The sequence below is a fragment of the Leptinotarsa decemlineata genome, unplaced genomic scaffold (assembly GCF_025532065.1).
Source record: "Leptinotarsa decemlineata unplaced genomic scaffold, Ldec_3_MD MMD2_tig00000026_RagTag_RagTag, whole genome shotgun sequence".
In the NCBI taxonomy this organism is placed as follows: domain Eukaryota; kingdom Metazoa; phylum Arthropoda; class Insecta; order Coleoptera; family Chrysomelidae; genus Leptinotarsa; species Leptinotarsa decemlineata.
Window position 1 is genome coordinate 8239117 of NW_027412539.1, and position 12824 is coordinate 8251940.

General features: G+C 31.3%; 1 protein-coding gene and 1 long non-coding RNA gene across 2 annotated transcripts; one reads left to right on the forward strand and one right to left on the reverse strand.

The window, feature by feature from the left end:
- Positions 1–620: 620 nt before the first annotated feature.
- On the reverse strand, positions 621–1670 carry LOC141480928 (uncharacterized). The gene is made up of 3 exons (XR_012464636.1): positions 1471–1670; positions 1315–1407; positions 621–1013 (listed from the first exon to the last, which is right to left on the reverse strand). It is a non-coding gene; the product is annotated as an uncharacterized lncRNA (long non-coding RNA).
- Positions 1671–11833: 10163 nt separating this feature from the next.
- LOC141480938 (uncharacterized) lies at positions 11834–12589 on the forward strand. Its single transcript, XM_074171686.1, has 2 exons — positions 11834–12254; positions 12314–12589. Exons 1-2 carry the CDS (start codon positions 12084–12086, stop codon positions 12542–12544), a joined length of 402 nt encoding a protein of 133 aa, XP_074027787.1. The 5' UTR covers positions 11834–12083; the 3' UTR covers positions 12545–12589.
- The last annotated feature ends 235 nt before the right edge of the window (positions 12590–12824 follow it).

Genomic DNA, 12824 nt, shown 5'->3' on the forward strand with positions numbered 1-12824 from the left:
TACCTACAAAGCTTTGTCGATGGGATACAAAATCTTCTGACAATAAAGTATATTTTGATTTGATTTGATTTGATTTGAACTACGATGTCCAACAGGTCTTCCCACATAGCAATAGATATTCCAGGTATATTTCATGAATATACATTTAAGGATATTGTATTATGCTATGAATATGCCATGGATATATATATCATCTGGAGAATATTCCCTGGAAGTGCTCCTGGCGAACCTTTGATATATTTTAAGAATATTCCTTGGGAATATTCTTGGAATATCTTATAATATTCTTAGAATATCTAAGGTATATTCTATTAAGAATATTCCAGGAATAGAACCCGAGGAATATTCATAAAATATTCAGGATATTCTTAGTTTATTGTAGGAATATACAATAGAGAAACACCATAGAATATTCTTTAAATATATTTTATGAATATTCTAGGAATATTTGGAATATTCCAAGAATGTGACGAGTAACCGCTATTAGGCATGTATATATTGCATTTTGATACAAGATTCACACAAGTAATAAAACACATAATATTCATAAACAAATATATTTTAAAAACAATATACACTGAAATATTTGACGTTTCAACCAATATTAAAAATAAAAAATCTAATTCAAAATATTTATTCACTGAATAAAATATTCCTGAATACTGTCATATTACAAATATTAGAAATGTATTCAAATTAGGATGTTCCTACTCTCAAACAAATGTATACTAAAAATATACTAAAATAACAACTCTGTGAATTCATCAGCACTAATTAAAAAATAATAAATATATCATTTCATTGAAAAATAAAAAGTGTATTACATCAAGAAATAGGTTAGGTTAGGTTTCTCACTTAGAAAAATAAACCCACAAATGAAGTATTCAAAATGAGTGGTATAATGGGTTCTTCAATAAATTTAACTTACTTAAAGTTATTCAAACTTTGCTCACCAGAACAGTTTTCCTTATATTTGTCCAACAATGCATCAGCCAGTGTTTCAATAGTAATACCTGGAACAAAATGTACATTAACGTTCATTATCACTATTTGAAAGTGGCACAATAAAACTGGAATAAAAATCAAATAGATATTTTTCGCATAGGTTACTCATGAACATTTACAACATTTTATGACTTGGAGAGCAACTTGCATTGTCTTGTTGAAAAGTAATCATTACGTTTTCAGTTCCTTGGCGTACCTGCCTGTACCAGGTACCACTCTGTTTCCTTTTGGGCAAATTGATACTATCTTGAAAACGAGTGATGAAAATTATGAAAACAAATGATACAAAAGAATGTGTCATTCACTTACTTTTCTCTATTGATGATACACAACTGAAATCACTCTAGTTCAAACATGTACTTAGTCAAACCAACAAATCCCACACACCAACTCTCCTCGAACCTAAAATGAGGTATAGTAGGTTAATCACCCTGACTTCTATCGATACTATTGCATTTTACTTACTTTTCTTGAAGACTGAATAGATGCAACTCTCCTGTTTGAAGATCCAAAATCAAACTATTCGCTGTACTGCAAATTGGACAACCCCACATTATAAATGGTACACTGAACGTGACAGAATTATACTTTGATAATAACACCAACACACCATGCATTACACACGCGAACCTGCCACGTCAACCGCCATGTTGAATCAAATGTCGAATTTAACGCAAACGTACCATGCATTAAGGGACAGCCGCTTTCACAGAGCTTATTCGACTGTCTCGCGCTACACTTCAATTGACCAATGAGAAACGTTTACTCCAATTATTCACTTCCCCATTTCTCTGTTTCCAGGATTTTTCGCTTTGTAATTGAATAATTTCAAATACAAAAAGACAAATAGGATGAGAATTAACCAATTTATTGATGCAATTGGTTCATTTATTGGCCCATTCAAATTTTTTTGTCGTTTCCAACAGTTACTGTTGGAGCAATTCATCCAGAATCTTCGCGTTGAGTTCAAAAACTGGTTAACACTATCAGGGTTATATACATTAGGTTATGCATTCGATTAATGTCTTCAAATATTTTTGTTTTCAATAATATTGAATTATTTGAATACGTTATTATAAGATAATTCAAAATTCCATTGTATAGAATATTCCAAAATATACCGTGGGGATATATTCTAAGAATATACCATATGGTATATTCGATCGACAATATTCTTAGAATATTCAAGGGAGAATAATCCATTTATAGACATTCTATGCACATTCTTTCGGGAATAATCCTGCCATATTCATTCAAGCATATTCTAAAGGCATGTATATATTCCAAGAATATTCTATGAATATTTGGAATATATACGTTCGTTTTATGATATACAGGGAATATTCCATGAATATCTAGTGCTGTGTGGGTTCTCACAGGTCACTATCATTTGAATCATCATATGCAGAGACTCAGACTGTCGGAAGACAGTATGGTCGCCTCTGTTTGGAAAATGGTTAAACAGCAGGCCACATACTTTGTGCCTCCTCGCTGAGAACCTAATCAGGTTTTCAGAGTTTGGCAGAGCCGTACTCTTACCATCTGACTTGAAAGATTACTCACCATATAAACTAATCGGCTTCGTTAAAAAGCTGAGTTTATTTGGTCGAGTGTGAATAGGTGTGAGCCACAATAAACCCTTGCGGGTTACGGTGGAGGTCGAATAGACCCATTCACTTTTGACCTAACCTAACATAACCTATTAAGATAAGAGATTATCATACCATTATCTAAAAATCGATCCATTTGAAATGCTGTTTGATTTTCTATCTATATACCTACTATTTTCAATAGTATGTATCAATTTTGGATTCTGGTAATAATTATTTTAAGTGAAAATAACCAAAATGGAATTTTTGAGCGTTCAATGATATAACTTCCAATTTATTGAACATATTTTGCAACATAAAAGTTTTCATAAAGACCTGATTGTGGCATTTATAAAGCAGCAGACAATTACCTGATGATGCTAACTTGGTTATCGAAACGCTCGTCAAGAGATAGTACATATAAATTTATTTTACGCCACAGGTTGCAATTCCACATGATATATCGTTCGTCTTGTAGATTTTAAATGAGCTACATGTGGAAAGAATTATTGTTATGTTGTGAAAATGTAAATTAATGAACGTATTGAAATGGAAAATAGATTTTTTTCAACGGTAATAGAAGTGGCAGTTTTGCTTTTATGCAATCTCAGTAAAGTAGCATGTCTATAAAAGATAAATATAACTTTATTTTCATCGAACCACTGAAAATAATTATCAAAAATCATATAAATATCATATGAGTTTCATTTTTAGTTTATTCAGTGAGAAGTAAAACTTAAATGAAGTTATTTTCACTTATTGAAATTTTTAAATACAGTCCTGTAACAGTACCTATATATTAGTTTCAGGGTACTCATACTGAAATATTAGAATATTTGTTACATTAAAAAAATAACTGAATTTCTTGAATATTAAAATCAATAGTCATAACAAAACATCCAATAACATTAATTAATATAATGAAAAACATGATTTTGTCAGATTTTGTCAAATTCAAACATTTTTGGCGATTCAGATTTTTGGACACCCTCTTTGATGTGAGTTTTGTTTTGTATGTCATAATTGAAATATTTTCAATATGATTTCTATCTACTAGGAATTCAATAAAGAAACACTTGTTTCTTAAAAATCCACCATATATTAACATTTTTAATTGTGACGCATTTCGCTATTCCTATAGATTTCTCAAACAAAAATGGTATACAGTAAATGTACAAGAATATTTAGTAGTTTGAAATTAGGTGAATAGAAGGAGGTGTTTATTATTTACCTAATTTCAAACTACAAAAAATATACCTATACATTTTTTGTTTGAGAAACCTATTGGAATAGCGAAATGCGTCAAAATCAAAAATGGTAATATATTGTGGATATTTAAAAAACAAGTGTTTTTCCATCAAATTCCTAGTATTTATAGATATCCATCAAGTTTCGGTAAAATTAATCAAGATTCCTATATACATTAAACATACTAAGAAGTATTTTATAATTGCCAGTTGAAATTTTGAGGTGAATCACTGTATTTTTTATTGAATTCATCGAATTTAATCTTCCCCTTGAAGATGATCACTTGGTGATCGAAACACGTATCGCGGTGTTAAAAATAACGATTTGGTGTTGGGAAACAACACCAGTAATATTCATGTGTTTCAGTGTCAAACTATTATTTCACAGCATACCTACTGTGTTAAAATATACCTGTTTGATAAATTAGCAATATAAGGCTCGCTAAGATTATTCCAAGAAAAGTTAAAAGAAGCTCTACGAAAATCATAATAGCCCAAACCTGACGCAACATGAATTAATAAGTAGGTAAAATGACGAATTTATCAGAATATTTTATAAGAAATAACACCGAAGTAAAGCAAAAACCGCGTAGAAACATACAGATACAAAAGAAACTCTAGATCTAGTAGTCTAGATTGACGTTACAGAAAAGAATAAACTATATTGAAACCCAAAATATCAGGTCTAGTCAACTACAGTTGCTAAAATGAATAGTACGAATATCTTCATTATTTTTCTTGACCGAACTGAGTAATTTTGTTCACACAATAAACTGAGTTGGATATCACAAAACACGACAATTTTAATCGAATTGGCTTACTTTGGAAAGCTTCAACATAAATTTTCATAAAATTCCTTGAAATAGGATATAGTGCGAAATTTTTGTATAGAATACCACGCTTGCTTTTATTTTTTGTTTTGGCTTACAAGTATTTTAAGAAAATTATATTCAAAATATCTGTGATCTCGGGATAATATTCAGAAATCATTCAAGCAATAATGGTATTTTTCATAAAAAATGTTACCCCTAAATGTTTATATGGAAATAGCTGTTTCGGGCTTTTTCTTCCAATTTGTGTCTGTCTGTGTTCTCAAAAATTAATCTCACCTAAAAATATACCCTTTCAATTTAAATAAGATTCTTATGACTGGGATTTAATGAAATGAGCGAAAGAATGTACAGTCATCGACGACGGGTTCAACTCATTCCGTGACAAAAAATCGTAGTTATGAACGAATTGAGTGATTTCTTTATAATGTTATTCGCATTTGCTACTGAAGAGCCGATAAACCAAGTATCTTACGGCGAAACATAGGATGTCTAGTAGTGAGGATGACAGTGCTCCACGTGAGTGGAATTTTACTTCTTTTATCAATTATATTGTGTAGGAATCCTGTGAATGATATCTGATTCGATTCCACACGAATGTTTGGGATACAAACGGAATAGAGAAAAGTGTTTTTCGCATAATTCAACGTTCATATAAAAGTATTTGTTTCGAAAGTATTTTTCCATCGTATAATTTAATGTTTATAAGCAAATAACTGTTTCGCCTGAAAGTTACTTCTTTGCATGATCTACACATCTTTGTATAGAGTTAATTTTTGAAATTGATTCCTTCCTTCCTTTCTTTGGAAAATTCCCAGATTTTTTGTATCAAAATGAAGAAGTAGAAGGCCAAAACTTTCTTTCCCAAAAATTATAAAGCAATCTTTTGAAGTGATATTGTAGTAAATTCTCCCAACGACATCAATCATGATGTCAGTAACTCATATCTATACCGATCCCATATTCGTAGAAAGATTCCTCAATGTCATCTTAAGTAAATGATTTAAGATAAAACCGTTCTTTCCGTCTGAAACCTTATCTGCCCATCTCGAAATCACAGTTTTAATCCATCGTAAAATACCGCGTAACCTAATCTGATAAAATGTTACATCAAGGAATGGGAAAGGTTTCGAAAAACGTCACTGCACATTTAAATAACCTCAATTTATTGCTGAGAAAAGGAAACGCCCTACCTACGAATCTGTTTGCGTTTCTGTGCACGGCTCAAATCCTTACCTAAAAAAGGGATTACGAGAAAAAATGAGCTGTCAACAGAACCTTTGTGATGTCTATATCAGTATATCATTGGCTGAAGTGTGGTTTGCTCAAGGAAGGACAAGTTCAAAATGGCCAATTCACTAGCCTGTAGGTATATAAATCAAATCGGCCTTGATCCGTTCCCACGAAAATTAAAATGATAATCAACCGCAATTAGTTAGTGTTAGTCTTGTCGACTTCATGTAATTTCTAATATTGATTATTAAAAAATATCATCGCTCGTAATCATGTATACAGGTGTGAAATTGTTAATTATTGTGCTGAATAATTCATGTGTCGCCATGGATGAGAAATTGTAATTTTGTCATACCTATCACGTGTTGAATTATTCCTTCGTTATAATTAAATTGGTATTTGTTGGAGCGTGTACACAAAATATATTCAAATTTGATTTGGAAACGAATAACATTATTTTCAGGTATCGTTGAAATTAATACTTCATGCATTATTTAAATAATTTTCAACTAATTTCTACCTGTAATGTGAAATCCATATTCTTTTTTGAATCAGGTACGTCCCCATTTTGTTTTGAATTGAAATTCATCGCCCAAACAAATGTTGAAACAAGTTCAGTTAAATGTATAGTATGTAGTATGATGTATAATATCTACTTCTTGACATCTTAATCAAACATTTCATTGGTCACAAATTTTGAAAATGACTATGTAGGTATCAGTTTGTATTCCAATAATGATGAATTTAGCACATATTTTCGATACATATTTATTAATCTTGGATAACTTTACTCACAAATACAAAGAAACAATTGAGAAATTATATTACTTGCGCAATAAAATCTGAAATTTAAATTTAAAAATTGGTCGTCAAAGGAAAAATCGAATGAACTTAAGAAACTAAACATCTGCAAAAATAAAAATAGGGAAATACCAAAGCATCTCAGCGACGTTAACCAACTGAATAATCATTTTACGAATATTTCGAAAAACATGTTGAAACCCAATGATAATTTAATTGATTTCTATTCTGAAAACTTAAATAATGGCATCAATAGCTACTTCTCATTCGAATATATTAGCGAAACAACGGTTTCGAATGTGATTTACAATATCAGCTCTAAAGCTTTTGGTACTGATCGTGTCAATATCACATTTTTACACTTCTGCTGCCCTACTATAATTCCATACATAACACATATTATAAATGAAAGTATTTTTAAGTCTTACTTTCCCTCTGCCTGGAAAATGGCCAACATAGTTGCCTTACCGAAGGTGAACCAACCAAAAGACATCAATCACCTCAGATCAATCAGTATTCTTCCTACTCTGTCCAAAGTTCTAGAAAAAGTTATGGAAATACAAATACGAATCTTTGTTGAACAGTCTAAAATTCTACCTCAAAAGCAATCGGGGTTCAGACCTGGTTACTGTTATGTGAGTGCACTTGCAAATATAACGGATGACATTATCAAAGGTATTGATGAAATTAAAGCAACTGTAATCATCCTACTTGACTTTTCGAAAGCATTTGATTTGATAAACCACAGAATTCTCCTATCTAAACTTAACTACTTGAAGTTTGGCCAAAATGCCTGCAAACTTATTACTTCATATTTATCAAATAGACTTCAACGTGTTACTCTGAATGATAAAACTTCTAATTTTGCTCATGTATCATGCGGTGTTCCTCAGGGTAGTATTTTGGGTCCACTTCCGTTCACCTTATTTTTACATAAAAACTGTATTACATATATATTAAGTGAAACTTTGTCAACAAGATTTACTCTTATGACAATAAAGTATATTCTCTCTCTCTCTCTCTCTCTCAATCGAAAATACTTTTGGTAATTAATTTTTTTTTATTATGTAAAACATGTATGATTGACTTGGAAGCTGTGGCGCATATTGCCTTGGAATATTTGAATTCAGCAATATTTCATTTTCTGAAAAATATTTCCAATTGTGGTAGAATGAATATTGAATAATTATAACCTAAATTATTTTGTTAGTTAGAGCAAGCAAAGTAGTTTTCTCAGAAGTTTTAGTTACGACGAATGACAACTGATATGACTAAATCTTGATTTCATTAAAAATCTCATTTGAAGAGACATTTTAAATGTGAATATTTTAATATTTCAATATAAATATTTTGAATGATTCTTATTTCAAATTATTTCCATAATCGTTTCATTTGAGATTTGGAGACCATAAAACATAAATGATATTAATTTGTTTCAGTCTAGTTGATGAAAAAAAAATTAAAGAGAAAATTACCAATAAAAACTTTTTTCAGATAAAAACTACCCTGAAACCATCAAACAAGAGAAATTATATTTGCATCCACATTATCATACAGGTTTTTTAAATTTAAAATCATACTGGTTTGACGTTCTGTAAAACTTGCAGTAATGTTTTGAAACAATGGAATTTTTGAATACCGAAATTAAAATCTCAACATAAATGTCGATATTATGTGGAAATTAAAAAATCATTTCCAAATAACGTTGAATTAGGTTGAAATATTGCGATGTTATGAAACCATGCAGTAATTAAAGACAAATTTGTTAGATGAGGGCTCAAAATTTGGTTAATTTGGGAAATTGATTGGAATATAAAATATTGCGTTGAAATGCCAGTTTTTCAAAACAACTTTTCCATATATTGTAATTGATTCTAATAAATGAATTAATTTGTGACAATAATGATATTATGCCAAAATGCCGAAACACTGAGTCTAAATGTCAAAGTTTCTATGAGAATTATGTCTAAGCAGTACCGTTGAAATGTTGGAATTATGTTTAAATATCAAATATTTTCGTGAAAATATAGACATTTTGTTCAAACATAGAATAAATTGTGAAAAGTTGAAAGGGTGGAAATAGATTCAGTATGTCCAAATTATGTCGAAATATCAAAATTTTTTCCCTTCACTGTCAAAAAATTGTGTTGAACTTCTTGGAGAAATTCTGAAACTATAGAATAGAATAGAATAGAATAGAATATATGTATTTGAGTACATGACATGTTTGTTTGTAGCATGTCATATCAAGAAGAAAAAAAAGACAATACCGTAGATTCATAATTGTTAAAATATAATTAATTAATTAATTAATTTTTGAAAATAATATTAAAACAAGAAACGATAGTTAAAAAAACCATAAATATAAAATTGGAAAATTGGGCGAGACGAATAAAATTCGTCTCGCCCAATCTGTGGAATAAAAACAATGCGTCAAAAGTACGTTTTTTTTCCATATTTTGAATAAATGTATGCTTAATGATCTCAATTACGATGAAAATATATTGTAAACATAATAATTTAGTGAATTTTCCTTAGATTTGGTTAGGCGGAACTTGTTTGATCTCAGGTTATCTGCTTGTCTAGTAGCATAGCTCCAATTGCTTGGTGATCATCGAGGAGTTTTTGTGAATCTCTGATGTTAGAACTTGGAAAATGTACAAACACGGTACGGTGTTCAATGAAGAGAGGTTGGCAGTGTTCCACATAGCTGACACAGGACAAGATCCTGACAGCTTTTTTCTGTAAACGAAAAATTGAGAGAGAATCCGATGAACCACCCCAAAGAATAGTAGCGTAACTTATGTGTGAATAAAATAAAGAAAAATGTGTTGTTCTGGAGTGCATTCAAATTGGTTATAGTTTGAAGTTGTCGTAGGACGAACGATAGATCACTATCCAGAGTTACTCTTGGTAAATTCACAGAATGAGTTTCTATGGCATTCATAGACGAAAGATCAAAGATACTGTGAGTTTTCACCGGAACCATATATTTACTTAAGTCGTTAGTGTCTACTATAAACAATAACGGTCCTAATATTGACCCTTGAGGAACACCATGTTCATTGTGTTTGGAATCAGATAATGAATTTCCAATACTAACCGCTTGAAGGCGGGTTTTCAAATAGGATTGTATCAGATTGCGTGGTACCCTCCGTAGTAGTTTTATTTTTCAAGCAATTCATCATATGACACGCAGTCAAATGCCTTGGAAAGGCATTGGGACATTGGGACATTGCATCAAGAAGTTATATCTAAACTTTGTGTCAAAATAACTGAACTATTTCTGTCGAAACTCAGAAATTGGGTCAAAATAATTATTATAATTATCGTATTGGAAACATGTTTGAACCTCCCTGTTATACTTGTTTTGAAAATACAATATTCAGTTACTCATTATCGTCGAGATACGATATCTCTTCCTGTTCAAATATTCAACATAATTTTCATTGTAACTCCATGAATATAATCTACAAACACGATTTCGAATTATAATTTTTCACCAAGGACAATTCTCTCTGCCAATTACTCAGAACCAAATAAAAAAAAATGCATTTATGCAATTAATAATGAATCATAACACCGTTTTCAGGAGCCACTGGGAACGCCTGATACGAGGCTATCCTTATATACCTCTATTTTATGGATCAGACTTTAATTACTTTTATAATCGCTTTAGCAACCGTAAAAGAGTGTCTAGAAATGGTGTAAGAGGAGGTAGCAAATCATAAGACGCGAATATAACGTGAAAACTTCAGAAGTTTTCTTACACCAATGAATATTTCATGGCATCAAAGTTTCATGATATGGGGTGGGTATTTCGTGTGGAGAGAATGCTGCTTAATTTTTCAGTTGCATGCAACCTAAGTTTGAAGGAACGTACTGGGGATCTTCGAATAGTGAGTAGGGTAACCGTGTGTTACGTTATAACAGAAAATTTTATTGCAACTTCTTCCTTGAAAACACCCAAGTAAGTGATAATAGAAATGGAGGGTCCTCTACTAGGGACTTCCGAGTTTTGACAATTGATAACGCCCATCTTGTTGAAGCTACATCTGTTAAACTAGTTGTCATTTATTCAGTCTGTTTTGCCAAAAAACAATGAACAGATATAGCATTCAACAACATGTGCAAATAATAAAATAATTTTTTTATCAAAATGGGTGTTTGAAGATGATCACTTGGTGATCGAAACACGTATCGAGGTGTTGAAATAATGGTTTGGTGTTGGGATTAAACTCCAGTAACATTCATAACAGTGCGTGATTGATAACAGAGACGCGTTGTTCAGCTTACAGTAAGTACATTGAAGAGAGACAGCAATACAAACTTAAAAAACTACACCTCACGATTTGATCTGCACAAACTTTATTTGAAAAAATATAATCACAACATGTTTCGCTAGCGCAGTAGCTTTCTCAGGATTCGTACCCTTGAGGAAGCTACTGTGCTAGCGAAACATGTTGTGATTATATTTTTTCAATAAAGTTTGTGGATATCAAATCGTGAGGCGTAGTTTTTGAAATTACTATGGATCTTCCTCAAGTAACGGCCGTATCAATCAGAAAAAAAAGCAATACAAACGTAAGTCGAAGTCCAAATACCAGAACTTCTTATATATTGGGACCAATTATTGTTGTTGACGTATCATTATGATTTGACAGTTCATTATTTTTTATTGTGAACTCAAAAATATAAACAATTATTCTTTACACAATAAATCCATTAACAATTCCATATTTATGTTACCTTTTCATTTTGTCATATTACATAATAATAATTCATTTCTGTACTATAAATATACATTTATAATGTATATTTATAGTATATGTTTTATGAGAGAGAGGACATTGTTGGATCAAGATCTTCAGATGATGTGGTGCTGCCGGTTGTTCCGGGTTTTCGTGCAGCTGAAAAAGCAAATGCGCCACTGGAATCAATGAAGTCGCCCCGGAGCGCCATTTAATTTTTATTGTTGTATTTATTTTATTTTTAAAATAATTAAAAGTAAATAATTACATACATTTATTAGTTATTTATGTATCAAGGGAATTAGGAGGGCCTTAATTACCGATGGCAAAGTTTGCGTCCCGAGGGCCTCTGACCCGAGAGACAGCAATTGCCTGAGGTTATTAAGGCTCATTAATTCCCGTGGTACATAGATAATTTTATTTCTGACCGATTTCAATAAAATTTTGTTCATTTTTGAAACGGAAAAATGTACCAATTCATTACCTTCCCGGTATATTTGAATCAGGTACCGTTGATTATAGTAGAGTTTTCTTGTTGCTAGGTTGTTGCTATGTTACTTGTTTATAAACAGAACTTTGTTATCAAGCTGTGTTTGCGGTGAAAACGTGTTTTCTACCCCAAATATAATGGAGGATATTTTGAAAAAAGCTGAACAAGCAAGAGAATCATTAATTCCATCGAAAAGTGAAGCCGTATACCAAAAAGAATACAAGATATATCTGGACTGGCTGACACGGAAAAATGTTATGCCAAAAGATGTCACTGAAACTGTATTTCTGGCATATTTTCAAGAACTGGTAAGGAATTTTCTATGTTTTTCGGTAGATTTGGTAGTAATTGTGTTTATTCGTTTCAGTCAGAAACGTATAGTCCGAATTCTTTATGGACTAAATGGTCAATGCTGAAATCGATGGTGACTATTAATGAGAAACGAGATATCACCAAGTTCAATGAACTACAGGCTTTTTTGAAACGGAAGAGTAAGAGTTATAAGCCGAAAAAGTCTGCTGTTTTATCTCCTAAAGATGTTATCAAGAACAGAAGCTCCAGCCATACAAGAAGAAATTGTTTCCAGTGGCGGAAGTAATTTTCAGGGAACATTTCAAAATTGTACATTTATTATTTGTAATGACGTGAATAAATAAAATATTTATTTTTACTTGTGAAAGGTAGAGGGAATTATAAAATCTATAATGTCCCAAGGGAGTTATGACCCTCTCTATTGATAGCGTAACTATGACGATATAAGCTTATAATATCCCGGTCAGAAATAAAGTAATATTATATCCCACTAATAGCATAACATTATACTTATTTACTGATATTATACATCACACCCATGCTGAAGCGTAACCTTTTCTGAGTGT

What these genes read in the sequence shown, in the direction of transcription:
- LOC141480938 (XM_074171686.1), top strand. Translation starts at nt 12,084, where the DNA reads ATGGAGGATATTTTGAAAAAAGCTGAACAAGCAAGAGAATCATTAATT. An exon ending in TGGCATATTTTCAAGAACTG is followed by an intron (nt 12,255 to 12,313) that starts GTAAGGAATTTT and finishes TATTCGTTTCAG; the next exon opens with TCAGAAACGTATAGTCCGAA.